Raw genomic sequence first — 26,663 nt, forward strand, 5'->3', positions numbered from 1 at the left:
GGCCAACTTCCTGGCTCTCACTCATCCTCTTTTTCAATATGGCACATTTCGGCCCATGCCCAGGAGGGTGGAGTGAAGCAAAGGATTGGGGTTTAAGGAGCTGAGGAAAGCAGTTTTGCTGGGAGCCAGCTACAGGAACAAGGGTGGCCAGTTAGTCTGTAACTCAGCTTGTCTGTCTGTGAAATGAAAGGGGTGAGCTATCAGTCTTGACAGCCTGTCTAGGGCTAGTTCTTACCTCCCTGATCCTGTGCTCAGTTCATCCTCAACTTCCCACTCCACACAGTGTCTTTACAGAAGAAGAAAGCAACTCCTGGATTCTGACTCCAATCTTGACTGTGCTGGCCCTGGTTCTGCTTGCAGCTCTGGTCCTATTGAAAAGGAGACTCTGGAGAGAAAGGACCTGTGAGTTGAGCTTAAGTTACCCCAAATCTAGGAAAAAGAATGGGTCTTTCCACCTGATAACCCCAGGGCTGAGTCAGGTTAGATTAGTGGACCCACTTTGGGGTGTAGAAAAAGTAAATTCTATTCTGAATCCTTTAACTGTGCTTGCTTGTGGCTTCTTAAAACTCTCGCTACACTTTTTGCCTTAGAGGCATCTGCCAGCTTAAGAGTATTTGGAGGATGAGAAGAACTACTAACCATAAGCATAGAACCACACTGGCAACCCTGGCACAGAATAACAGATAAGCCCTGGGGTCAAATGCTTCATGCACAGCCTTCCTTATTCTCATAGTAACATCCTAGGGATGCAGATCTCCCCCCATATTAGTGCTCCATGGGGTACAGTCTTGGTAAAAAGAGATTAAGGCTTTCTGGGAGCCGTTGGGAGAGGCCAGGGTTCTCAGGGCCAGGGATCAAATCATCTGGATCAATCATTATTGTTCTAAGGGCCCAGGTACTAGACTTCTGTCTTGGGAAATTCTCAGAGATTTGCCTCAGGTTCTTAAGAGGGCAAATGAGTATGTCCACCCCAGAATACTCATCACTTTTTATGTGTCTCTGCAGCTCAGGAGGCAGAAAGGGTACCAAGGATCACTCTTATTCAAATGACACATTTTCTACCAGACAAGCTCCCTGAGGTGGGAAAGACCTTGTGTCAGGATGATCTTCCTCCTACCCAAGCCAGCCTGACCGTCCTGGAGAAGGACCAAGGACCCTAAGGATGGACAGAGAAATGGCTCAGTCACCATGGAAGGATGACCAACACCAAATAGCACCATGGCTTCTTCATCCTTTTCTTATTCTCCTTCACCCACGTGAAGATTAGCTACTGAGTTCAGCTTCCACCTGGTGATGGAGACGCCTTTCAACTTAGGCCTCAGCTGTCAGGCATTCTCTTCAGCCAGAGGTGATAGCACAATGACTCAAAGAAAGCTTCAAGAAAGGGCTTGTGGTCTAGCTGTCTTTCAGCTGCCTAGTCTGCTGCCTCTTACAAGTTTTTCTTTCAGGGCTGGGGGTGGATACAGAAAATGAGACACTCCATGCTGTCACTGCCGCCTCTCTGGGCACCCCTCCTTCCCTATGGTTGTTAGTACTAAGGCTGCGGCTTACACACAACAGCATTCTCACATACATGCTCACCTGAGCAAGCACAACCATAATTCCTTAAGGACAGTAACTATGCTTTATCCGTTTCTTTACACCTCCAGTGGGATTCCAGCAAATTAAACACCCATGACTGTTTAGCTGGGGATGGCATGAACTTAGTGGACACTGGAGTCCACCTGGGCAAGAGGTCTGACTGCCAAGGCCCCATCCCTTTTGTTTGAGAGTTCACTAGATAACCATGTCAGTGGATAGTTTCTATGTGAGACAGGAGGAAAGAACACTCCTCCTCAAGTCATATCTCCCCCATTTGACCCTGTCCTCATGATACTGTAGGTCTTTTGGCCTGGTCAAGATTTTCTGGGATTTTCCAAAATAGTGAAAGAAAGGGGTACTTTTCATTACTTTTCATTATTCATCTCCTCTTGTTCCACTGCTTATAAATCTTTGATATCAAAGGTTGTGGACAAGGCTGGAAATAGTTTTGGAAAGAAAAAGAGAGGGGGCCAAATGAAAGGAATTTTATGTGGATTCTGTATAAAAAGCATACCTGTTGGGGAAATCTTGCTCACTTTTGACCCTACCATCTTTTAAGGAATTACATCTGTTCTTTTTTTTTTTTTTTTTTTTTTTTTTTTTTTTGCCAGATGTGTTAGCAAGTGGTCTATTTTTTGTAGTTGGGCAGTAAATGCACTGAGCAACAGAAGATGCAGGGAAGGAAAAGTCTCAACACCATTTAAGAGCTGTAACATTGACATTCCGGAGGAAGGCTTGGTCTTGCCTTCTAAGCTGTCAGTAGCATCAAAGTCCCTTAGAAATACCTCTTCATATCTGATCATGAGCCCAGATGCTTTACCAAGAAAACCAAGAGCGATATCCTCGGGGCTCATGAGAGACTTGTCTTAGATAAGTGGGAAGGTTGAATGCATCTACCCAGGTGGAAACACAGAAGTTCAGAGCTACAGATACTTAATCTAGAACACTCGCTCTCAACCTGTGGGTCATGACCCCTTTGGGGCTGTCAAATGATACTTTCATAAGGGTCTTACATCAGATATCATTCATATCAGATATTTACATTATAATTCATAACAGTAGCAAAATTACAATTAAGAAGTAGCAATGAAAATAATTTTATGTTTCAGGAGTCATCACTACATGAGGAACTGTATTAAAGGGTCTCAGCATTAAGAGAAGGTTGAGCACCACTAATATAGAAGGAATCTGAGGCCCAGTAAAAGAAGTCACTTGTTTGAAGTCACTCAGTAACCAAACTAGTAAAAGCAGCATGAAGACTAGAGAGAACATAACCTTGGCCTAGTATCTTTCCATATCACCACTGCGTTAGCAAAGAAAAGCTTGACAAAATGCATCACACCACAACCATCCAGACTATTTTCTGCTTACTATCTCAGCCTGTCTGAGAAACCAGTAAGAGAGCCACTACTGCCCTCATTCCATCAATGAACAAGCAGTTCTTGACAAGTACATAATTCAGCCAAGACCACTTAGTTTATTGATAGTTTATTGGATGGTCTGCCAAACCAATTGGTCTTTACAAGGAATAATGATAATGATAATAATAATAATAATAATTTCCATAGCTTCTTGGGATATTAAAAGGTAGTCAGAGAAAATTAAGTTGTAGCTCAAAGATGTTTGGGAAATTCTAGGTTAATCAACAGATTCGTATATTCTTCTTCTGATGTTCTCAAAGTATTCACTAGCCAAAGGAAAACAGTGAGTAACTGAGAGTAGAAACATGGTATGCTCTGGGCTTGGCAAATCAATCTTCTTTAAGTGGATCTCCTTAAATCATTCCTTAGAGCAACCAAGACATGGCCACCTTTTCCTCCAAGAGCCACACAGCAAATATCTTAGATTAGGAAACTCAGAAGCTTCTGGGGTTACCACTCAGCTCCACCTCTAGCCAGAGAGCATATACAAACCACTGGCTAGTCTACATTCCAGCAAAAATTTTCACATAAATAGGAAGCTGCATTTGGCCTTCAACCATAATTTGTAATGCCTGCTTTAAGCTCTAAGACTCCACAAGACTGTTTATACCTATAGATCTGACCTGAAAGATTGGACCTGTCTCTCCAGGAGCTTCCTGCAACCCCTTGCTGGAACCTCTCCCTCCTCTGAATTGCTCTGATTCTCTTTGTCTGGCTGCTCATCTTAGTCGAAGAGGGGACTAGTAGGGAATGGGCCTCTGCAGTAAGGTTATGGAGCTAGGGAAGCTTCCAGAAGTAAAGGTGTTTTAGAGGAACCTGAGGTCCACCTCTTAGTATTTTGGAACACAACCTGCTCCTGGGTTAACCAGCAATCTATGTGGTCATCATGTGTCGCCAGCTAGGCGTGGTTATCGTGCCTTTTAAAACGGCCGATACCGACACGTGGTCCCTCTCTTATTTTCTCTCTCTTACTTTCTTTTTTTTCTCTCTCTCGGGCACCCCCTTGCCCTTCCCTTTTCTTTCTCTCTCCCCACTATGTCCTACTACCTCCTTCCTTCATACCCTCCTAATAAATCTCTCACAGAGAATATTGGTTGCCTCCTGCTTCTTCTTTTTAATTAATAACACCACCAGGAGGAGCTGCAGGAGATCAATCTCTGGCCTGGTTTTTGGAGCGAGAGGAAGGTAAATAAAACCTGAGTAGATGCCAGGAGAAGGAAGTAGAACAGCTCCTGTTTATAGCCCTTCTTTATGGCTCAACGGACCTACATGAATGGGGCAGGCTGTGCTTAAAGGGCCAGAGACAAATCAAGCAGAGCAGTTCAACTCCACTAGCACCATGCTCCTGCCACCCAAGTGAGGGCTAGGGAACCCTTCCTTACCAGGCTAGAATCAGAAGCACTTCCATTCCAGGATTCAGGGATGCCACTGCACTGCTTTTCACAAAGTGAAGCAGCTGGGCACAGATCTCTAATACTCCTCTTTCTACTTATTAGCTTATATAGCTAACTTCTCATTCACACATCTCTACACAGCTCATTCTATATGCACCAGATGCCACATTTTTGAAGGTAATTATGGCCATTCCCATTTTTATGTATGAAGAAACTGACATTCAGAGGAAACATCTCATACTTCCAAGGAAAAATCAAGCCAGGACATGTGACCCACCTGCAGTCTCTATCCTTGATCACTACTATTTTGCTGTAACTAAGGACACAGTAGAGAAACCATTGAAATGACTGCTCCATGAGTAGGGGTAGGTTTTTATTGTAGGAGAGAAAGAGAGACAGAGAGAGGCAGACAGAGACCAGAGGTACCTGGATAAGTCCAGAACAGAGAGAAACAGAAGCAGACTGGACATGGCCAAGGCTAAACAAGCAGGAATAGTGGAGAAGAGCAGGAGAGAATAGTGGGACACACACTTGGGCTTGGGTTAGGGGACAACTTTGCCCTCCTATACAGGACAGTCACAGGGAAAAGAGAAGCTTGTGAACTGCAACAGCCTGGAAGGTAGCCAGTGGAGAGAGGGGGTGGGTGAGAAGGGCCAGAGGAGGCTGGCATTCACTTTGAAATGCAAAACAAGTATGTGTGAATAGGGACTAAAAGATCCTGGAGCTAGCATGGGCTTTGGTTTGCACCATAGTTACATGTCAACCAAGATCCAGATACCTGATTGTCCAGTGGAAGGGGAGATAGGTAATTACCTCTTTCTGGTGGACAGAAACCCTGTCATGGGTTTCGGAGGAATGCTGACAGTATCCTCCAACACTCCTATAGTGCAGTGGACCTGAGCCACGACTGTCATTTCTGGACACGCATACTACCTTTTGGAGTTTGGGGAACTGGTGATTCCTCTGGGACTTGTCTTCTGGTCAGGTCTTTTTCTACTTAGAGTTTCATGAGGTTACTTGTTTCTCTCCTTGAGACTCCTGTGTAGGAAGTTACACAATCATTTCCAGTCATTTATTCTCTTTAATCACTAACTAGTTTATTCTTGTCTGAGCTTAGTGGGATGCAATGTCGGGGGAGTTCAGGAAGCCAGACTGAGAGCTGAAACTTCAGACACTAGCCCTGAGGTACTTGCTAACATTGACAAATGGGGCACAAATGTAAAGAACCTGTAAGAGTGTCCATGAATCCCAGGTCATTTGGTATAAATGCTTCTCACTGCACTCTATGGAAAGACTAGTTGAACAAACTCTCTGGCAGGCAGGCAGATAGGGAAAAGAAGCCATGGCTAGGTAGCGAAGGTAACAAATTTCCAAGATTCCCCTTCTTCCTCACTCTCCTGACTTGAGACAAAAGCCTGGCCTCTTAAAACAAAGGCCTTATGGACTTCTGTCTCCCACTTGCAGACTGACTGCTGATGAAGTGGATCAACAAGTTCAAGGCCTGCTCAAAACATGTCACAAAACAGTTCTGGGCCAGTGAACCATCCTACTGATGGTTCAAACTGACCAACCCTAAATGAGGGGTGGAAGACTCTTGAGAGGCTTTAAAAGCCCGGGGCAGGTGGGGAGAGACAGGGTTTTCGAGTTGCTTGGCTTCAGGCCTCCTGCTCCCCTCACTGTCAACAGAAAGGCAAGCACATCTCTCAACTGCCCACTCTCTGAGTGGTCTGCTGAAACCCAACAGAGAGGTGCCAGCCACAAGAGGACCCCACCCCCAACTCTAGAGGCCTGTGGGAATTATAGCTCTGAATCAGACACACACTTGTTGATTAGGACCACTTCTTTCTCTGAGCTGCAAAGTTCTGCTACCAGACTCAGAGTGTTTTAGAGAAGAAGGGGTATCCAGAGTACTAGGTCTGAAGGTATTGAACAAATTGCCCACACACTTTGGGAAAGATGTGTCCATTTGCTTATTTGCTTTGGGTAAGAGTTCAGGCAAAGGAAGCTGGATGTGGTGGCCTTTGCCTGTAGTCCAGGATATGGGAGGCTCAGGTTGGAGAGTTACTACAAGCTCAAAGTCAGTTTGTGCTGTAGAGCAAATCCTGGACTACCAAGTGAGTCCCTGCCTCAAAATGCACACACACACACACACACACACACACACACACACCAAAAAAGCAGCAAAGGTTAGAAAATTTGCTCCTTTAGAACTTGACACAAGGAAGGTAGACTATTTAAAAGATGCAGCCAGATCCCGACTGCCACAGTATAGCAAAGACAGCTAAAAATTGCCGACAATATTTAACGCCAGAAAAAAAGATTCTCCTTTCCTAGTTGGGAATACTGAGGCTCAACTGGACAGGCTGCAGGGTTTTATAGGAGCTATTTGTTCCAGTGTCAGCCTGCCTGGCACACCTTGGGTATAGTTCTATCCCAGACAAGGAACAAGGAAATGGCAAATCTTCAGGGGGACCCGGGTGGCTTATGAAAGGGGCTGGGCCCTGTCACCTGGCACTCACCTGTTGACTTTGGATGTCTACTCAAAACATCTTCCTCCTTCTCCCTAGCCAGCATGAGGGTGGAGAGTGGTTTGCTAATCTCAGAAGGGACATGTTCAACTTCCCTGACAAATGGAATTGGGGACTCAAAGCTTCTTAGAGCCTGGAGAGATCCCCAAAGGGGAACTGAGACCTTGTTGGGTCACAGCCAACTCTCCATGTCTACATTCTTGCACTCAGTTCTGCTCTACATATTCACAAGGGCTGCCTCCACTCAACAGTCTCCCTCAGGGCCCTGCCACAATCTCTTCCTTCCCTTCTCCCTTAGCTCAAATGATAAAGGGTTCCACAATGCCACCTTCCCTGGGGCCCCAGAAGTTAGGTTTGTGCATTTTCTGATTGACGGTCAGGAGTCACCAACGCTATGCAAACAGTGAGGGACTGTGCTAGTTCACAAATCTTGATGCACGAGCCCACTCCCAGGTTGCTTAGCCACCTGTGATGTCATCAGCCGCCGCCCACAGGGCCCCAGCTCTCTTCTCTCTTGCTCCTTGCTGTTTTGGTAGTCTCTCTCCCCTTTCTCTGTCTGAGCACCCTCTCCCCCATCTCTCTCTCTGCCCTCATGGCTTATTCATGCCCTAGCTCTCTTCCCCTGAATAAACTCTTTCATATAAGATCTGTTGTGTGCATGTGGCATCATTTTTAAAATTGTAATAGACTGGATGTCAGGTAAGGACACAGCAGGTGGGTGGCCACAGAAGAGGCAACTTGGGGTATTCATTCGGGCAGGAGGAAAAACCTAAGGCTAGAATGCACGTTTGGGCTGAAAGTGACTCTTCTAAGTAAGTATTGGAGCCGCTAATCTGCCGCCAGCTTCCTTTCCTTATTTAAATCCCCCATACTCCATTTCTCTGCTTGCCAGCCTCTTCTCCCTCCTTGACACTATAACTGTCAGATGGTAGACTGACCCTTGCAATCTTTAGGCAAATCCTTACAGAGACACTAAAGAATTAGCTGTCAGGTCCAAACAAAACTAGGGGATAAATGACTAACTATGGCACCTACCATATCAAAGCTCACACTCACCTCCAGGTTTTCCCAGCATTGCCAGTACCTGTTAAAGAGTCCATGCTGGCATCCTGGCTTCCTTCAGCTCTTCTCACCCAGACCCCTACACTAACCCTCTCCAGCTTGTGGGAGTCTCTGCCCAGCTTCTCATTCCTATAGAACCCTGCCATTTTGGCTATGTGTTCCCTTGGTTCTCTCTGTTCTCTTTTGGCTCTTGGTCCCCTCTCTGTTGGCCCTCTCTTCTCTTTGTGCTCTCTCTCTCTCTCTGTCTGTCTGTCTCTCTCTGTCCTCTCTTACTTCTCTTCATTCCTCATGGGCCCACTCAGTGTACTGCACGTATTTACACGTATTACTTTCTTTCCCTGCCCTGGACTATTCTAGGTGCCTCTGGCTGTACCCTCCTTCATATCTACAATAAAAACCTCTTCAACCATACTTTGGAGCAGTCATGTTTTCACTTTATACACTGCCCCAATACCCAGGCAAATAGGTGCTTATAACCAATCTGCCTTCTTTTTTCTTGCCCCTTTAAAGGAAGACTTGCCTGTGAGGTGTGGGGCAAATTAGGCTTTAGTCTAGGCTCAGCAAGTTTCGGCAAACTTGCCCTATATCATTCAACTGGACTTTTTCAGGTCTATTTGTCCTACTGGGATTCCAAATAAGAAGCACACTCAATCTGTTGCTAGCTAACAGCATTCTGGTTGCCAGATGGACAAATGGAGGCAATAGTCCCATCCCACACCTTTCCTCACTAACCTCAGGCAGAATTAGAGCAAGGAGAAGGAGCAGTGTGCTCCTGAGAGGTCAGAGAACTATATCTTTATCAGCTGATGGGCTACTGTGGATTGAATAATTCTAAACAGCTGATACCCTTTCCAAAGGTGGAGAGGATGCAATTTAGTCTTGGCAAATTCACTCTCATCTTGACAGGGAATACCGGATTATAGAACTGGCCGTCCTGGGATTAAACATTGACTCTAGGACTAGGGTTAAATATTGACTTAGCTAAAGATCTACAGATGGGAGCAGAGCTGATGGTAAACAGCCTTTGTCCATTCAGTCTTATTTCATTCACCTTGCAAAGCAACATCATAGGGACCATCCCCTGCCAGATGTGAAGGACTAGAAGTTAGACACCTTTCTGTTAGGCTGATGTATAGAAAGAGGGGCAACTAGTAAATAATAAAGACAGCAAGTTTCCAGCTTCTTCCTCACACTCCTGATTTCTAAAGACCTGCTGCACCTTTGTACAGACCAAAGTTCAAGACTAGATCAGGACATGTTTATCCCCAAAGTTGTGGGCCTATTAGCTTCTCTGTCTTTGTTCAAACTGATCGATCCTAAATTTAGAGAGGAAGACCCTTAAATCCCTGAGCCTTCAAAAAGAGACTGGACTTCAGGCTACCAAGACCTGCTATGCAGGGTTTTTCTATCTGTGGGTCTTTCTGTGTCTCCCCACCCCTAATAAAGAGCCTTTCTTCACTGGTTGACTCTGTTCTCTATGTCTGAGACTTTTCCTGCCTTTTAATTTTTTAGCTGACAGAGAAATACGAACTGGATCAAAACTCCAGGCTGGTAATTGGTGGGCAGTGCAAAGCGAGGAAGAGAAGTATAGTTTGGGAAAATCCTTCTCTATAAGATCTTTGGACAATCTGAAGTTTTAGAGCATCAAGCTAATGAATCCCTAGGTTTGGAACTGTGTGGGCCTTGACTTTCTACAATCCCCTGGATCCCCAAGGGGTAAATGGAAAACCCCTGCTGGAAATGTAACTCAAAATATTCATATTAATGTGAAGGGTTTGGTAAGCAACAGGGGTGGGATAGCAGAAATCCAATGCAAGAAGATCTTGGGTTTAGCCTGTCTCTGCTATTTCCTATCTAATGCTTTCACATCTGTGCCCATGGATCTTCATTGCTTAGTGCAGAATTGCTCTCAGTTCTGAGTTCCTATTCTGCCCCATGTTTGATACTAAAGCACCTGCTAAGTTCTAGCCCTTAAAGAAGTTAATTTTTGTAATATCTTTATGGATTTTTGAAAAAGCAGGCCCAAAGACATTAAGCCACTTATCCAAGGCTTCCTGGCTAGCAGATGGAAAGATCTGGGTATGAATCCAGGACAGTCTGTACAGGGCCTGTCCCTTGTCGTGGGCTACTGCCTCTGCCTGCTTGTTACCTTCTGGATTGTGCATAACAGTGTTGTATGTCAGTGAGGACTATATACCCCAAGGAAACAACAATGCACATTTCTGCATATTACCAGTTTCCCTACACTTCTAATGGGTCATGGTTAGAGTAGATGTCTGTAATAGACCTATTCTCCAAGCTATATCTATATCCTAAGCCCAGCAGCCTGTAAATGTGGTCTTATTTAGGGAATGAGCCTTTGTGGATAGGATTAAATCCAGTATAATCAGATGAAGAAATCACCCCAGATTGTGTTATTGCCCTTGAATGCTATGGCAAGCGTCATCATAAGAGCAGAAGATACGGGAGACAAATTGACTACAGAGAAAGAGCCTGGAAGGTTCCTCTGTGCATTAAAGAATGTCAAGCTAGAGATTGGAAGAAACTGGAATCAAATTCTTCTCTAGAGACTTTGTAAGGAGGGTGGCCCTGCTGTCACCTTGATTCTGGGTTTCTGTCATCAGAACTGAAGCAGAATATACTTCTGTTGCTCAACAGCACCAAGATAATGGTTATTGGTTACAGTCCCACAACAAACTCATACAGTGCTCTGCTGACACACAGAGACCTAGAGCTGGAAAGGCCTTGTGAACCAGTTGGCCTGGCTTGTTCATTTAACATACAGAAAGCCTACAAACCTATGGAGGAAAGATCACTCAGCAAGTCAGAGATAGAGCGAAAGCTGAAACACAGGTGTGTTGATTCAGGCCCAAGTGGTTCCCACCCTCCTCGTCCTGGATGAAAATAGGTCACATTTCCTTATTTTTAGAAGAGGTTTGGCTTGGGCAAATGAAGTACGATTTGGACAGCATTGTTGTCATCGTCATTACTAAGCTGAACATTAGACAGGTTTCTTAGCTGTGGGCCAGTACCTCCTCCCTCAGAGCTGGTTACAGAAGTCACTCACTCAGTTTTAGAGAGGGAAGTTGCAGTGTGAGGGAGGAAGCCAACCACTGTGCTCACACCACCAGCTTGTGGTTGAGCTCAAAAGTGGCCACAGAAATTTTACTTCCTAATTATTCATTGGGTTCTACTTTTTTTATTTCCTCTTTCCCAAAACTGGACCTCTACATGGGAGAGATGGGCTTTAGGTTAGTGTAGAACAAGGACGTTGCTTTGTGGGTACATGTGTTTAACATGGTCGGCTAAACTGGCACCACTGGGAATATGCATGATCAGTACATGATCTAGACAGCCACCCACCATCCTGGAGTGATGGAGAAGGCAAGGAGTCCAGCTCCCACTTCCAGGCAGCAAAAGAAGTGATGGTTTAGTTGATGTATTTTCTTCCCCTCTGCCTTTCTTCATTAAGTGTCTGTGTAAGAATTCAGGGACCTTCCTTGGTACATGCTCCGTCCCAGACAACTAGACACAAGCTGTTCTCTGCTTTAGGGGAAGCAAACATACCTTGCAAATATCTTGACTATTGAGTTTAAATAGGAGACACAGAACAGAAAACTGTAAGGAGCTCTCAGACGGCAGAAATGGGCTGTGTCATTTCTATACCCACACATCTCCCAATAACCATCACCCTGGAATGGGGAGGAGGAAATTACTAATGAGGAAGAAAGAAGTCGGCTACTAATGGGTCACTGTGACCTCTTGCCTATCACCGTGGCACTGAGCCTGAGCTCCAGTACAAGACAGGAGATTAACAATTATATCTAGACCGTTTGGAAATTGCAGAGCCAAGGGACTGTAACACTGCCTGTCCTCTCTAAATTTCCAGTGGTCCACAGCCGTGGCATTACCCCATTGCACCTCCAAGTGCATGAGAGCTGTGCAGTTTAAAGTATACCTAAGTGCTCTAGCAGAACGGTTCTCAAGAGACTCCAGGAAGCTACAGATCACCAATCTGCTCTGCAATCACAAGAAAAGCAACGAAGGGCTGAGAAGCCCAGAAACCCCACTGAAGGAACTGAGCAGTAGGGATATGAAAGCAGAGTGAACTGCAGAGCCCATGCAATGAGCAAGGTAAAAGGTCCCACTGACCAAGTAGGATGAATTCTATATTGGGTTACAGAACCACCTTTTCTTTTTGAGGAACAAGACCGACACAGCAGCACACCAAACCAAGACCAAAATCACCGGCCACTGTTCACTGCCCAGCAGCAATGTTGCCACCCAGAGGAGGGAAAGGAAGACAAAAAGAAGAAATCCAATCTGAAATACCGTTGAATAAGGCTGAGCTTTCCTGGAAGTGACTATAATTATTATTTTTCTTGCATCAGTCAGATTGTGGATTTATGATCTGTAGTTGAGCTCCATAAAAAAAAAAAAATCAGTTTCTTTTCTTGCCATCAAAATCTGTGATTGTATGGGAACTGAGTAAGAGTTGGTGCCCAGGTACAGTGCATAGAGCTGCAAGGGGGAGTATGAGGGTATGGGGCCGTGTGTGTTGGACAATGGGCTTCATGTATGTGAGACAGGAAGGCTATGACTATCTGGAGACCTGAATAGATCTTGACCTGGGAAAGATCCATGAACTAATTGCAGCAAGGAAGGAGGTTGCTATCTCAACTCAGCTGGTGGGAGCGTATGCCAAGTCAGGGCTCTAACACAGCTCCCATTCAGCCCAGCTTCAGGGAGCTCAGGTAGAGTAGGGGCAAACGAGAAGAAGCATAGTTCTCAAGGCTTAAGCATAGTTCCAAAAGCTTTAGGCTGAAAAGGGGAACTCTGCAGAAGGTGCTTAAAGAGTGGCATTTCAGGCTCCATGTGCTAGGGAATTGTGACTGAGGACTTGAGGCCAAACACTAAGGGACATTCAGTCCCATATCCTGAAGCTGCAACAATGGAGGATCCACGAGTGACAGTCTCCCCAAGTACAGGGGAGAACAAATGGTGCCAGCCAGGAAAGCAAGGATCTGTGGGAGTCACGTGTTCTGGCTGGCTACCTTGACTATGGGACAACAGCCCTTTAAGAGTCAGGTGTGGGTCAAGCACAGAACACAGTTTCAGTTTTGGCAGCAGTAACCAGTGCCTTGCTGAACGCTTCTAGAAAGGAAGGGGCACCCACTGGCTGGCAGTCTGTGCCCCGAAACTGGATCATCTGGAGAGAAGGAAGCAGTAAAAGGTAAGAATGCTACCTGGGATCCTGGGATAGGATGCTCCTTGGGATCTTAGCTCCGATGAGTCCCTGCACTCCCAGCTACCAGCCTCTCAGACAGTATGAGATAAACAGGGCAGACTGTGTGCCTGAATGCCACACGGGCATATTCCAGTGGTACAAGACATGAGTACGGGCATGACTCTCCATGCCTTTCTGCAAAATATCATGGGTGAGGAATGTCTGTGGCCAGCAAACCCTTTACCCTTAGTCCCCAAATTCTCTTATCCTTCTACAGTTACTAACTTACATAGTAAGTTAATCTAATCTTTCTGAGCCTCAGTCTTAATTTGTAAAATGAGGATTTAAAAATAACACCTATTACTGCTGGTCCAAGTGGGTTCAAACGAGAAAACATGTGTGAGGTGCAGCAATATTGCAATGATTTGGTGCATCTTAATTTAGTCTAATTACTCAAGAATTAATTGAGAGGCCGTCAGATCTGGATTCAGATTATACAATAATGCACATGGTCTCAGCTACCTTTCAAAGGAGGCCACATTCAATGTCTTTCTTTTTTTTTCCTGGGCTTCTCCAGGGTTCTAAAATGATTTCCAGTTGCAACCCAGACTTGCCTCCACATATTCGTGCCACTAGAAACAAGGATGCATTGCGGTGTTGCCCTGCCCTAAGTGGGGAGAACAGTGTCCTCGTGGAGTAACAGAGTAAGGAGGGAACAGAGCCACTTCTAGGTACAGCTCTATGTTCTGATGCACCCCCTAACTTGGCACCCAAGAAGCCATCAGTCTCAGCCTTCTCCTTTCTGACAAGCCAGTAGAGAAGGACAGTGCCAGCCTGCCTTCACCCTTCGCACCAGCTCCATTGGTGCAACTGCCACTATACTTGGGGGCAACCAGGGCACACATGTTTTGTATGACAGTTTTTGTTAACACTTTTTCTGCTGCTAAGGGATTTAGAGATTTCTTGATATAGAAAGAGGGGTGTGCCTCTTCGGGGATAGAAGGCATCTATCGGGTAGCTGAAGGTAGAGATTCAGCTCTGAGCTGTATATGGAACTTTCCTTTCATGTGTCTGCCTGTCCAGGATGTGGTATTATAGCTCAAAGAACTGAACCAGGAGTCAGGAGAACACTCAGCTCTGTGACCACCTGCTTCTTACCATGCCTCTAGATCTGTGGGGTTCATTCAGAAAAAGCCCAGTTACTTCGGCTCTCATTCAGTAAATCTACTCGCCCTGGGACTTCACAGCTTCATCTCACTCCTACCGCCCAAAATGCCAAGGAGCTGGGAAAGTAGACGCCACAATCTCATCTTGCAGTTGAGGCAACTAAAACTTCATCAGTTAATGTGAATGATGTAAAGTCACAGAGGTCTAAACTATGTGTTGGTACATTCTTTCTGATATGGGTTTAAAGACTCTTTGATATCACTTCTCAAAGCAAACTAGTTAACTGAAAAATACACACAACTGGAACACACCTATAATTCTAGCACTTGTGAGGCCAAGGTGGGAGGGTGGCCGGGTTGAGAGTTAGAGTTCAGTGAAATCAAGACTCTGCCTCAAAAATATAAGTAATAGATGGTGGATGGATAGATACATACATACATACATACATACATAGAGGAAATTACAGGTTGAATATTCCTGAATCTGTAATTCTAAAATCTGAAATGCTCTGAACTTAGACACTTTAAGAGCCAACACTACACATGCAGAAAATTCCACTCCAGACCTCAGGTAATGGACTTCAATCTAAAACATAGTCACATTAAAAATATATAAAAGTACCTTCAGAATATGTTTAGGCATGGGTCCTATTCCCAAGATAATTTATCACATATCTGAAAATATTTCAAATATTAAAATGGAGACTATTTCTGATCCTAAGATTTTGGATAAGGGTGCTCAACCTATAAAATCCATGCATTGCGTTCAGCAGAAAACATGATCCACACCCTCTTCTGACTCTGGGAACAAGGAAGCTAGAATCCCAGAGTCACTTGCATTGACAAGGCAAAAGAGACAGAGCTTTGGCAGGGATGTACTCAGATTCAGGAAACAAACCTGACACTCCCTATCCATGCCCAGTGCTAAATAAATGACAACTAGTGTTTTCAGGAAGATCTCTTGGCACCACCTCTAGGTCCCAGTGACTCTTCGTGAGAATCACCTTTCCTGTGAAAGGTGGGGAGGAGAGAACAAATTTACTCTTTTCTTTAAAGCTGGCACAGCCCCCAATGACAGAGTTGAAACCTGGGTGGAAGAGTAAATGGTTTTACCACTCAGCCCAGTGCATAGCTACCATGAAGGGCAGGCACACAGGCACTGCCCGACCCGCCTGCCCTTTAGAGCAATTGTAACTCCTTTCTGTTGGAGAGCACTTAATGTCATTAAAAATGTGTTCATACATATTATTTTGTTGCCTTTCCTACGTTCTCCCATGCCAAGGCAAACCCCTTTCAAGTTAGAAGAGTCAGGACTCTATGTTCATTTTATAGATGAAAGTGCTGAGTCAGTATTTTCTACCCAAGTGTTAGAATGCTCTTTATACCCCATGATAGAATGGAATGATGGACCCCCTAGATTCTCTTCCATCCTTAACATTCTTCTTCACGTGACAATTTCCAAGTTCTCATTCAACTCTTTGTGAGAAATGAAAGTGATCTTCCCCTGGAATAAGAGAAGAGACCACTCAGCTCAGGTCAAGGCAGCAGTGGAAAAGAAAGCCCTTGCAGTCAAGCCGTCCTTTCACTAGTCTTCCCAATCCCACAGCGTCTTACTCCTTCAACTTCATACTCATGGGTGTCAGAAACTGTCACTTGGCTTCTGTTCTTTTTAGCTCACATTCTCTGGCTCCTCTGAAGCTGCTGGAGTTTTGAGAATCCTGCCTTACCTTCTCCTGGGAGGTGAAGGCTTCAGGTTGTTCCAGGGATGCAAGATTAGATAGCTTAGCCAAGCTAAGACCTGGGCCCAGCTGTCCCTTCCTCTGAAGAGGCACATCAGAGATTAGATGAACAAAGATTTGTCCTGAAAGCTGAAAATCAGTCACTTAACCAAAGGGGAACTAGCTAAATTGGGTTTATAAGGAGATAAACTCTATTTTCCATTGAGGCCCATATATCTGCCCCAGTCTACAAGCTTGGGGATATAGGTTATAAATATGCTGGGAAATTAACTTACTGGACCACAAACAACCTGGAACATCTCAGCCTCATCAGTGAAAAAACAGCTCAACCCTAGTTTCAATGCAAGTACTCTAGTGAAATAGTTTAAATTATAGATGACATTTTATTAAGCCATTTAAGAGTATAGTGAGTCTTCTAGTGGGCTGAACAAGAGTATACCTTGACTGGAAAAAGATTCTTGGTGTCCACACAAAGGAGGGTAAAGTTTTTAAAGTCAAAAGGCCACAATCACATCACACTTAGTGTAGGCTATGGGCCTTTACAATATAACCTTTGATCTTGTAAAACATCACACAAGGTCGTCCCTTTAGAACAGTGGTTCTGGACCTTTCTTATGCTGTGATCTTTTAATACAGTTTCTCATGTTGTGGTGACCCTCCCCCAACCATGAAACTATTTTTATTGCTACTCCATAACTGTAGTTTTGCTATTGTTATGAGTTGTAATGTAAATATCCAATATGCAGGATATTTAATCTGCCCCTGTGAAAAGGGTTGAGACTCCCAAAGGGGTCACAACCCACAGGTTGAGAAGCACTGCTCCAGAGGACCCGAACTGTTTTTACATATCAGGATACTTTCTCAGTGTTGTAAAACTCTATCAAAAGGAGAGAGAAGCTATTTGTTTAACAAATATGGCTCCCAAGTGGAGGAGGTGAGGAGTCAGAACAACCTGACCTTTCTTAAGCTAGTTCACTAAAAAATATATAACCTCATAGAACTGATCTCTGGGCTCATGCAAGAAGTGACAATAGACTCATGGTTCCAGTTCCAATTCTGATACAGTCTTGGGGTCAAGAATCCCTGGCCCTTAGATCTCTTATCTACAGCAATAAGGTAATATAATCTATCCCGGGTTCCTGTGGCAATACATTAAATCCTGTAAGAGTGGACCCTAACAAAACATCTGGGTGGGCTGTGGGGACAAGTGAGTGCTTTACTCTTTCTTTCCCTTCTTAAATTCCTCTCTAGTCATTCACTGAACTCTGGATTTCCTGGGCTTTGGGAAAAGTCTGAGTGAGGTGAAAATGTTTTAAACTCAGGGCCTTTTTTAGCTGCTACCAGAGAAATGGCTCTAACTTTTAGCTCTAGGCAAAGAAGAGTCCCCGTTTTTAAAAAGCCTTCTGCCCATCAACTCCCCTGAGAGTAGACTCTTGTCCTTCCTGCCTAGGTGACCCTCTCCCAGGTAGTTCCTCCCAGATATGCATGCCTGATGCTCTCACACCTGACCTTGAGTTACGCACAAAGTTGAAGGTATTCACATATCTCCCTGTTTCCAAGCTGACTGACCTAGCCGTCCAAGTGTGTCACAAAATGATAATTGTGGGCTAGAAGTCAGGTCCCTCACCATGGAAAGCCTGACACCTGGTTCTCTGTTAAAAAAAAAAAAAAAAAAAAAAAAAAAGTCTGTTTACCCATCCAGAGAAAGCTTATCACCCCAGCTGTGCCTATGAAAAGATCAGGTTCTGCCTCGTGGATATTAGAAGCTTGCTTTTCTAGATTCAAGGACAAGAATGAGAATAAAAGATGGCCACTGCTTGTCTGGGCTCTTAAAAGCTGAAACTGTTTGGCCTTCCCACCTGTGACTGCTCCCAGGACCAACACAAGGGGCAGATGCTAGGTCTCCTGGGACTTGGTGCCACCCACCCCAACCGTTACAGAACAGATAGGCCTCACAGCTGCTCTTACCTGGGGGCTTCTTGCCACTCAGATGACCCACAAGCACTTGATCACATACAAATTAGGCTGAATCTGGCTAAGGCTTCACTCCAGGAGTTTATCATTGACTTGGTAAGAAATCATGGGCCATTAACCCCAGTAAAATGGCCTCTAGTTGCCATCTGACACCCATGTCAGTCCCCACCCCCTGTCCTCACTTCTTCCAGAGAACTAGAGAAACAGAATACCTTTATCTCCACAAGGAAATAAAAGGTTTTCTTGCTGGGAAATTCCCCTGAGGAAAGAAATAACCAAGATAAACAGCTTTATTGCTTTTGGCTCAGCTAGTGAAGGAAGTCTCTGGGAACCAGGAGTTAGGGGCAAGCAAGAAGAGATAATGCCCAGGCTGCCTCCTGCTTAAGTTTCTTTATCTTTATGGGTGCTCATTATTGTGTATGGCCTACTATCGTTGTTTTTCTCCTTTAAGAGCTCCATCAAACCTATTCCAAAGTTTAAAGCAAGCAAAGGCCTCAAAGTCTGTTGGAAAGTGGGGACTCCCCTCTCTACTCTTTTCTTCTAGGCCCTAGAGCCTAGGGGATAGTTTGGGTCCTTGAGATAGTACAATCTAGCATGGGCCCAAGGCTCAGTACTCTGTTGCCTGCTTCATGGGCTGTTTGCATTCTCCATCTTCATCTGCCAGAACTCAACAGGCAGGAAAGATGGTAACATTTATTGTTGGGTTAAAGGTAGAAGCCAAGAAAACTCACTTCAGAGTCAAAAGTTTAAAATGCAAGCTATATTTTCTGAGTGCACAGGGAGATGGCCAGCTCGGTATCTGAACTGATCCCTGAAGGGAGATTGCACAACATTCTTAAAGGAACAGGAGCAGAGTGAGTGCTGTACTGACCAGTAATGCTTTGACATAAGAGGTTGAACCACGTGAGTGAGTGGGTCACCTGGTTTCAGGACCCTCCACTCATCTCTTTGCAGTCACGTCCTCTCTTGGACTTTGGCCTGGAGTTTAGAATGATAGGGGACCAAAGGAGTAAGCAAGCCTTAAATCAAGACAGGCAACACATTTATAACCTCTGTGCCTTAGTTTAGATAATGGATAATGGCAACTTCCCTCTTTATAACCTTTACTGGTTAACAGACAGACATGACACACTGGAAGAAGCAGGATAGAAGTTGTGTTCCAAGCCTGGGAATATAAACTCAGTTTTGACACTGCCAGCAAGATAAAACTTGTTCCTGAGATGGCTGGACCCAGGAATCTGCCTCTTAATACTACATTTTGTCTCTGACCCATAATAGAATCACTGGAAACCTTGGACATAACTCATCATCTCAAGCTCTTAATTTTTTTTGTGATTATGTCTGTTTGTCTTATTTCAAGGCTACTTGTAAAAATCAAATGAATAATGTTAGCTTCAGAGAAAACTCTAAGTCCCCCAAACTCCAAAAGGCAGTCCAAATATCCAGAAATGGGCTCAACCTAGAATACAGGAGGATTTCTGGTGGTTACATAAAAGCCAGCATTCCTCAGGAACTTGTGAAAGAGAAAGTCCTTTCCCTTTCTCCTGGCAGAAGAGACATTTGGCTACTTATGGTGCCTGTCAGCATACCAAAACTCATGCTGGCCTCCAGGCTCCTTCAGTATAACAAGTACCTGTTACACATTTCAAAGTCCACGCTAACAACCTAGTCTTCACCTCCTTCCCTACCCTAAACTTACTCCAGTTCACAGGCTTCTCTCTCTCATACTCTTTCTCCTTATAACCCTGTTCTTGCTATGCTCTCTCTGTGTCTCTCTGTCTCTTTTTCTGTCCTACAACAAAATGGTTTCTCTTAACCATTCCATGGAGTGGTCATGTTGTCAGGCTATATGACAGACTTTGACAAACAGTAGGCATTCTGGCATCCAGTATAAGCAAACTGAGAGTCCTGAAGCAGTAGAGAGGGAGAAAATAGACAAGCCAAACAAGCCAGGGTTGAGATTACCCTAGCACCACTCTGCCCATTTCCACAGTTAACCCTTGTTTGACATCTAAAAGCCTTTGCTTACCTTTACAAACACCAAAATTGTTAAACAGCTTCCTCCTGTCTCAGTTTACTCATCACCCACCCAAAAACATGTCAGCCTCCTCCACCTCCAAGGATATAGGGTGGGGAACTGATACAGAAAGACAGAAACACATTACAGTGTGCCCAGTACTGAGTCCTGGATCATGACAAAGAAATGCCTTCCATATCACTAGCCCAAAGGAATATTCAGCTTAGGTAAGAAGACAAAGGAACTTACAATTATTGAAGCAATTAAGAATGCCTATTGGTTAAAAGGAAGGTTTTTATTGTAGGTGAGAGAGACAGGCAGACAGACAGCACACATAGAGGGGTGGAAGAACTGAGAGTCCTTACCAGTGAGGAAGCGCTATTCATGAATTAGATAGTTAATTCAAGAGGATTTACAACAGTTTCTGCATGGAGAAAGCAAATAGGTGTTACAGAGGAACTCTATCTCCTTTGCTTATCATCTTTCAGAATCTTACACAAGAAGACAACCTGAATGGCACAACCCCCTTGGAAGCCAACAGAAATGAGGCTCTTCTTGTTCACCATCCTGCTAGCTGTCTTCCCAGGTAGGTCTGATGGTCCCAACCCATCTCAAACTCTTTGTTCCTAGGCTCCTTGTTTCTAGGATCCCAGCTCCATGGAAACACCGACATCAAAGTCATCCCCAGAAATGTCCCTCACAAACTGTGTATCCCTATAAGACACAGTTATACTGGGGCAATGCAGAAAACACATGCCTAAAAAGGGGCTGATAACCACTGGTGATCAAAGACAGGAATGAAAAACTCCTAATTTTAAGACTAGGAGTCTTATAGAGGGTACTCTCTGGAGATTTGTTTTTAAAGACCTTGACCTCAAACTAAACACCTTTTCTGAATTGTGTCATTTAGGAGCAATCAATTATCCCTGATCCTTAATGTTCTCAACATCTGAAAAGGAAATTTACAAAAGGAAATTATATAGCAAATGCGAAAATATCCTATCTAGCAAAAGTAGTGTTGTGATATCATTAGCTTGTCATTCACTGTTCTTAAAAAGAATATTGTTAATGAGTTACTGTTGTGGAATTTGAGACCACAGGAAAAGACCACAGACTCAATTCAGATTATAACTAGCCAAAGTTATTATTTCTCTAAGACAAATCAGAAATGCTGCACACACCTAAGCAGATCGAGGAAAGGTTTTTAAAGGCAAACACCACAATTACTCCACTTGTGCAGAATTTACAACTACATGAACTGGCCTTCTTCCTCAGCTACAGGGAAAACCACATTCCCTCTTCCCATAGTGATAAGGATGTTTACAAAAACCAAAACAATCTGTTAATCATTTCACAACAATTGCTTGGCTTAGGGGAGGGGACAGGGCTCAGAGCTTTTAGGAATTTAGGTAAGAAGCTAACGGCTATTGAAGTTGTTGGCTTGTTAGAAATGGAATTTCACTGGGTTGGATCAGATGGATCATATTATTGAATCCTGCTGAAGTACAGGTTGACACAGTATCTGTAGGGCTAATATTTTAACAGATTGATTCTTTTTTTTTTAATGTACGTTAGCAACCAATTTAAAATTCAACGCTAATCATAACACCAAAGAACAGTAAAAGAATGGGTTCAGCAAAGGCAGTCAAAGGGTGGGAAGCCATGGGGACCAAGAGAAGAGGCCTCAGCACACTCTTTTGCTCTTACATCTAAGTTTTTTCTGGATCATGTTAATGTTTCTAGTGGTTGGCATGAAAAAAAAAAAACATTTTTCACATAAGGCAGCACAAAGGTTCCATCCTTTAGAGATAACAAATCTCATCTCCAACAGGTCTGTAAAACCATTTCTGCTAGGGAATCTACTTGTTTTTCTAGATGTCCTATAGAATCTTTGAGGTGTTGTATGTCCTGGCCTACACTCTATTATTTAGAATTTTGAAATTCTGATCCTGAATCTAAAGCTGACATTTCCAAGGCAACCACGCCTGTGATCCCTGCTGTCCGGAGGAGAGGTATAACTATAGCTGAGTTACTATTCTATTTCTTCTAACTAGGCCCTGGCCCTCATAGTGAGAGTGTTCTTCATATGAAGGTAATTGTCTTCTACTCTCCTTTCCAGTAGGGGAAAGGAAATAGGTTAGAATACAGAGATTTTTTTTCCCCCTGTGGCCCGAATTTTAGATGTTCAAGGGTTATACATCTAGCCAAGCCACACGTGCAGACCCACCATGCCCTCAAAAGGAGCCAGAAAGTACATTCTAATATGTTAGGATTTATTTGTGTACACATGAGTAGTGCAGGACTGTCCATAAAGGTAAGCTGAGTAATTATAAGTTGAACATACCTGTAACTTGGAGGTCTCCTAGGGTTAGCTTACTTGCTTCCAGTTTACAATTTAAATTCTTGGATGGGGTAGCAGTTGGGGTGATAGAGAGATTTTATTTTATTTTATTTTATTTTATTTTATTTTATTTTATTTTATCCCCACTTAAAAAGGAGGCCTAGAGTGTAGGCAAAGCAAACATTCATTTCGCAAGTTAGGAAGGGAATAGTTTATCAGGCTGTGTAGGAACTTTAAGGTCTCAAGCTCAGGGCCATCATCAGGAGATGGTGTTATTTTATGTCCTTTGTATTGGGGCTGAGGCTGAGTCTAACACCATCTACTCCTTGGATGAGACTGAAGGCTGACTCATTGCCACGGATGTAGTAGTCTGAGCAGGGATGACGAGAAGGGGAGACACTCTACCCTAGTCTTTGGGTGAAGCAGCCAGCTTTTACCAGGGCCTAGAGGTTAATTTGGAGGGGTTAATCCTAACCTTAATCCCTCACACTATCCCTAACCCTATACTTTTTTCCTATAGAGAACTCGATCGTCCATTTAAAAGTAAAACTCTTAGTGGAAGCCAGAGACCTGGGGACCGGCCTTTAAGGCAAGGATTGTGTGCTCAGTTCATTCCAGGTCATGACTTGTAGAGGGGCTACATTTCCTTCAGGTGCATCCTGGGAAAGAGTTTTCTCACTCAAAAAGGATGTATGGATCTAAGTGCCTGATCTCCCTTTCTCAGACAAACTCCGTCCCACAGCTTGGTTCAGAACAGTGATAATCTCTTTTTCGTTGGTGGCAATGTGCTAGTCCATCAGCTGGACATATTTGGAAAAAAGGTTTCATTTAGCATATTTTTTATCACATCCTGGGAATGGCCAAGGTATCACTTCCAATCTACTGCATCTTAGAAGTGATATATCCCAGGCTTTCTTGTCAGCCTGGACTAGATAATCCTCAAAGAGGCCACATAGATGAAATCTAAACACAGGCTAGGAGGCAACATTTTGGAGAGTAAGGGTTATCTTTCTAGTAGCTAACCAGAGACAAAAGATGCATTGTTCCTGTGACAACTCCCAGTCACAAACCTTAACATTTTTAGTGGGTCAAACATGAAAGATAGCTGTCAAGATTCCCAACATTAGTGTCTAATCTGAGATGCTTTAGGGGAAACTAGGGATCTTGCATTACTCTTCTTTTGTCACCTTTCTGTTGGCTGGTCATGTCCACCTTTAGATGGGAAGGGTAGATCCCACTATCTTGATGGCCATGGGTGTTGTCAGGCTCACTGGATATGGCCCCTTCCTGGAAGGTTCCAGGGTTCTGCTGGGAAGGTGACGGACCCACAGTAAGTCTTCAGGTTGGAATCTGTGCATGGGTTCAGGCTTCAGTCAAAAGCAGTGCCGGCAGTGAGGGTGATAGACAACTCCGTATGTCTCGGGTTGTCTGCTACAATGCCTGTAAGGACTCAAAGAAGAAGAATTAGACATTTCAACAGCCTGTGGCCTTCCCTTTGCAGGAATAAGTGGAGGCTGCAGCCAAACATTATTTTAAAGGGAGTAGCTTGTGCCACTAAGACGAACACCTGGTTTTTAAAAGGAATGGTAGGTTGTGGCAGTTCAGAGTCCAAGTGGCCTCCATAGTAATGGGGACAGGGATTGTCTCTGACAGGAACTGATTGGCCTGCTCTTTGATCACCTCCCCCTGAGGGGGGGAGCAGTCTTACCAGGCCACAGAAGAAGACAGTGCAGCCACTCCTGATGAGACCTGATAGACTTGGATCAGAGGGAAGGGGAGGAGGACCTCCCCTATCAGTGGACTGGGAGAGGGACACGGGTGGGGAAGAGGGAGGGGAGGATTGGGAGGGGAGGAGGGAGGGATGTACAGAGGGGATGCAAAGTGAATAAACTGTAATTAATAAAAATTAAAATAATTAAAAAATAAATAAAAGGAACGGTAGGCAGGAAGCAGTTCTATCCATCCCTTGCCAGTTTCAGCCCAGAATTTAATTACTATCTCTTTAATAGCCCTATTGGTGCTTTCTGCCTGTCCTGAGCTCTGAAGTTCATAGGCACAAGGTAATTTCCAGTGTATCCTAGTGTTTTGGCTGCTTGCTGACAGATGACTATGGAGGCGGGGCCATTGTCAGACCCCTAAGAGGGGAGGAGACCAAACCTGGAAATAATCTCCACCGGTACCTTTTTTAGCAACTACATTAACTGTTTCTGACCTTGTGGGAAAACCTTCTACCCTAAAAAGTACCTATAAAAACTTGCATATATAGGTAAGCAAACCTTGTCTAAGAAACTTCAGTATAGTCCATTCCCAGTGTTCTCCCAGATTAAGCCCTTTCTTGAACACCCATAGCTGCTAGCTTTCCCCGTTTTGTGTTTGCCTGGGCACAGATGCCATAGCAGTGGGTAATTTTTCAACTCTTTGATCTAGGTGGCATAGAAAGTACCTGTCCCTGATTAACTCTTTTAAATTTGGTTAATCCCATGTGTGTATTCTGATGGATTTGTGAGAGAAGGGATGTACCTCAAAGCTTCGTAGAATGAGGCCCCATCTGGAAGCATCCACCAGTCCTCTGGCTTGGTGGACCCCTACTGTCTGGCCCAAATTTCTTCCTCACTGGTACATGTATGTGGAAGGCCTAATGCTTGTGGTGGCCTCACTGGCTCTGTGGCTGCTCTTCTTGCTTTGGCATCTGCAAATCTGTTGCCTTGTGTCTCCACCAGTTCCCACTCTTGGTGTCCCAGCAACAGATAATAGCAAGCTTCTCTGGCCAAAAGCTTCTAAGAGAGCAGAGATCTTTTTGTTTTTGATATTTTCTGCAGCGGTCAGCAGGCCCCACTCCTGGAACAAGGCACCATGAGTATGTGCAGTGCAAAGGCAAATTGGCCATGGTACAAATGTTCACAGTACAGCTATTTTTCCCATCTTAATGCCTGGGTCAAGGCTGTCAGTTCTGCCTTTTGGGCTGATGTCCCTTGAGGCAGATGTTGCACTCAGATCACCTCTGTAAGTATCACTACAGCCCTGCATAGCTGAAACCGTCCTGCACATAGCTGCTTCCATTGGTGAATAAGATTGCATCTGCCTTCTGGATGCAACCTTCTGGGGTAGTCTCAGAGGTCCACTGGTCCATATTGCAGGTGAATGATGAGTTGGGCACACTCATGAACTGTCTGTCTTCAGGGTCAGGCAGGAGGGATGCTGGGTTTAACACTGCAGAAGGTAAGAATTTGATTCTGGGTGTATCTAAAAGAAGAGCCTGATAATGGGTGAGGTATGTGTCTGGCATCCAGTACTCAGAGACTCCTTAAAAGAGCATCTCACTGGAGTGGGTAGTGGTAACAACCAACTCCTTTCTGTCCCATGGTCAGTTTAAGAGGTTTCCTTTAACAATAGTGCTATGGCCCCAACAGCCCAGATGGAAGCTGGTCATCCTGCTGCAGCAGGATCAAGGCACTTAGACAAATAGGCCACAGACCTTTTCCAAGGTCCCAACATTTGAGTCAGCATGCCTTTGCCACCCTGTGCCGTTCATCCACAAAGAAGTGGAAGGATTTATCAGTGTCAAGCAGTCCAAGCACTGGGGCTGACATCCAGCTTCTTTGAGCTTTCGGAATGCCTTTTTTCTTTTCCTCCCAACTCAGGGGAGGTATAATGGTTTTGCTATTTCTGCAAAGTTCAGCATCCACAGTCTGCAGTATCCAAACATACCCAAAAATTCCATCCCCTGCCTTTTATTCTGTGGCTCAGGATATTCAGAACAGCTTGGACCCTGCTTGAGAGCAAGGTCCTCTTGTTGCTAGCCTCAAAACAACACCCCAGATAAGTCGCCTTATAGAGCACAATCGGGCTTTTTTAGCACACACATAGTAGCCTAGCTGCTGCAGCATTTCAAGTGGTTCCTCTGTGGCATTTATTTTTGTGCTCCTCCGGGGTGTGTGTATCAATGAGGAAATCATCCACAGAGTGCAAGAGGGCGACATTCAAATGCCCTTGGAGATACTCAAGCAGGTTCACACTAAGCTTTATCAAGCAGAGGAAGGGAGTTCTTAAACCCTTGTGGGTAGTCAAGTCCAGATCAACTGGCCACTGAACCCTGACTCAGGATCTGTCCATTCAAAGGCAAATACTGGTTGGCTCATGGTGCCAGAGGCAGAGAGAAAAAGGCACCCTTTAGGTCTAAGACAGAATTCCAGTTTTTCCTTGATCCAATAGG

General features: G+C 44.4%; 2 protein-coding genes and 1 long non-coding RNA gene across 8 annotated transcripts in view; 2 read left to right on the plus strand and 1 right to left on the minus strand.

The window, feature by feature from the left end:
- The window catches only part of Fcamr (Fc alpha and mu receptor), a 23,244-nt gene extending 22,084 nt beyond the window's left edge, over window positions 1–1,160 (plus strand). For both annotated transcript variants that reach the window (XM_021640101.2, XM_060372046.1), the window contains 2 exons: window positions 284–402; window positions 1,006–1,160. In XM_021640101.2, coding sequence (XP_021495776.1) covers window positions 284–402; window positions 1,006–1,160 — 274 coding nt within the window. The remainder of the gene's footprint in view (window positions 1–283; window positions 403–1,005) is intronic.
- LOC132649057 (uncharacterized) overlaps window positions 1–18,182 on the minus strand; it is a 22,052-nt gene extending 3,870 nt beyond the window's left edge. For 3 of the 4 annotated variants that reach the window (XR_009587488.1, XR_009587486.1, XR_009587485.1), the window contains exons 1-3: window positions 18,087–18,182; window positions 16,107–16,247; window positions 236–5,434 (exon numbers count right to left, since the gene is read on the minus strand). This is a non-coding gene — a long non-coding RNA (uncharacterized LOC132649057). The remainder of the gene's footprint in view (window positions 1–235; window positions 5,435–16,106; window positions 16,248–18,086) is intronic. The other variant, XR_009587487.1, reaches the window with a different exon arrangement.
- Pigr (polymeric immunoglobulin receptor) overlaps window positions 13,061–26,663 on the plus strand; it is a 27,774-nt gene continuing 14,171 nt past the window's right edge. For both annotated transcript variants that reach the window (XM_021640132.2, XM_060372045.1), the window contains exons 1-2: window positions 13,061–13,219; window positions 20,598–20,695. In XM_021640132.2, coding sequence (XP_021495807.1) covers window positions 20,623–20,695 — 73 coding nt within the window. In that variant the 5' untranslated portion in view covers window positions 13,061–13,219; window positions 20,598–20,622. The remainder of the gene's footprint in view (window positions 13,220–20,597; window positions 20,696–26,663) is intronic.

The sequence above is a fragment of the Meriones unguiculatus genome, chromosome 18, assembly GCF_030254825.1.
Source record: "Meriones unguiculatus strain TT.TT164.6M chromosome 18, Bangor_MerUng_6.1, whole genome shotgun sequence".
Taxonomy (NCBI): Eukaryota; Metazoa; Chordata; class Mammalia; order Rodentia; family Muridae; genus Meriones; species Meriones unguiculatus.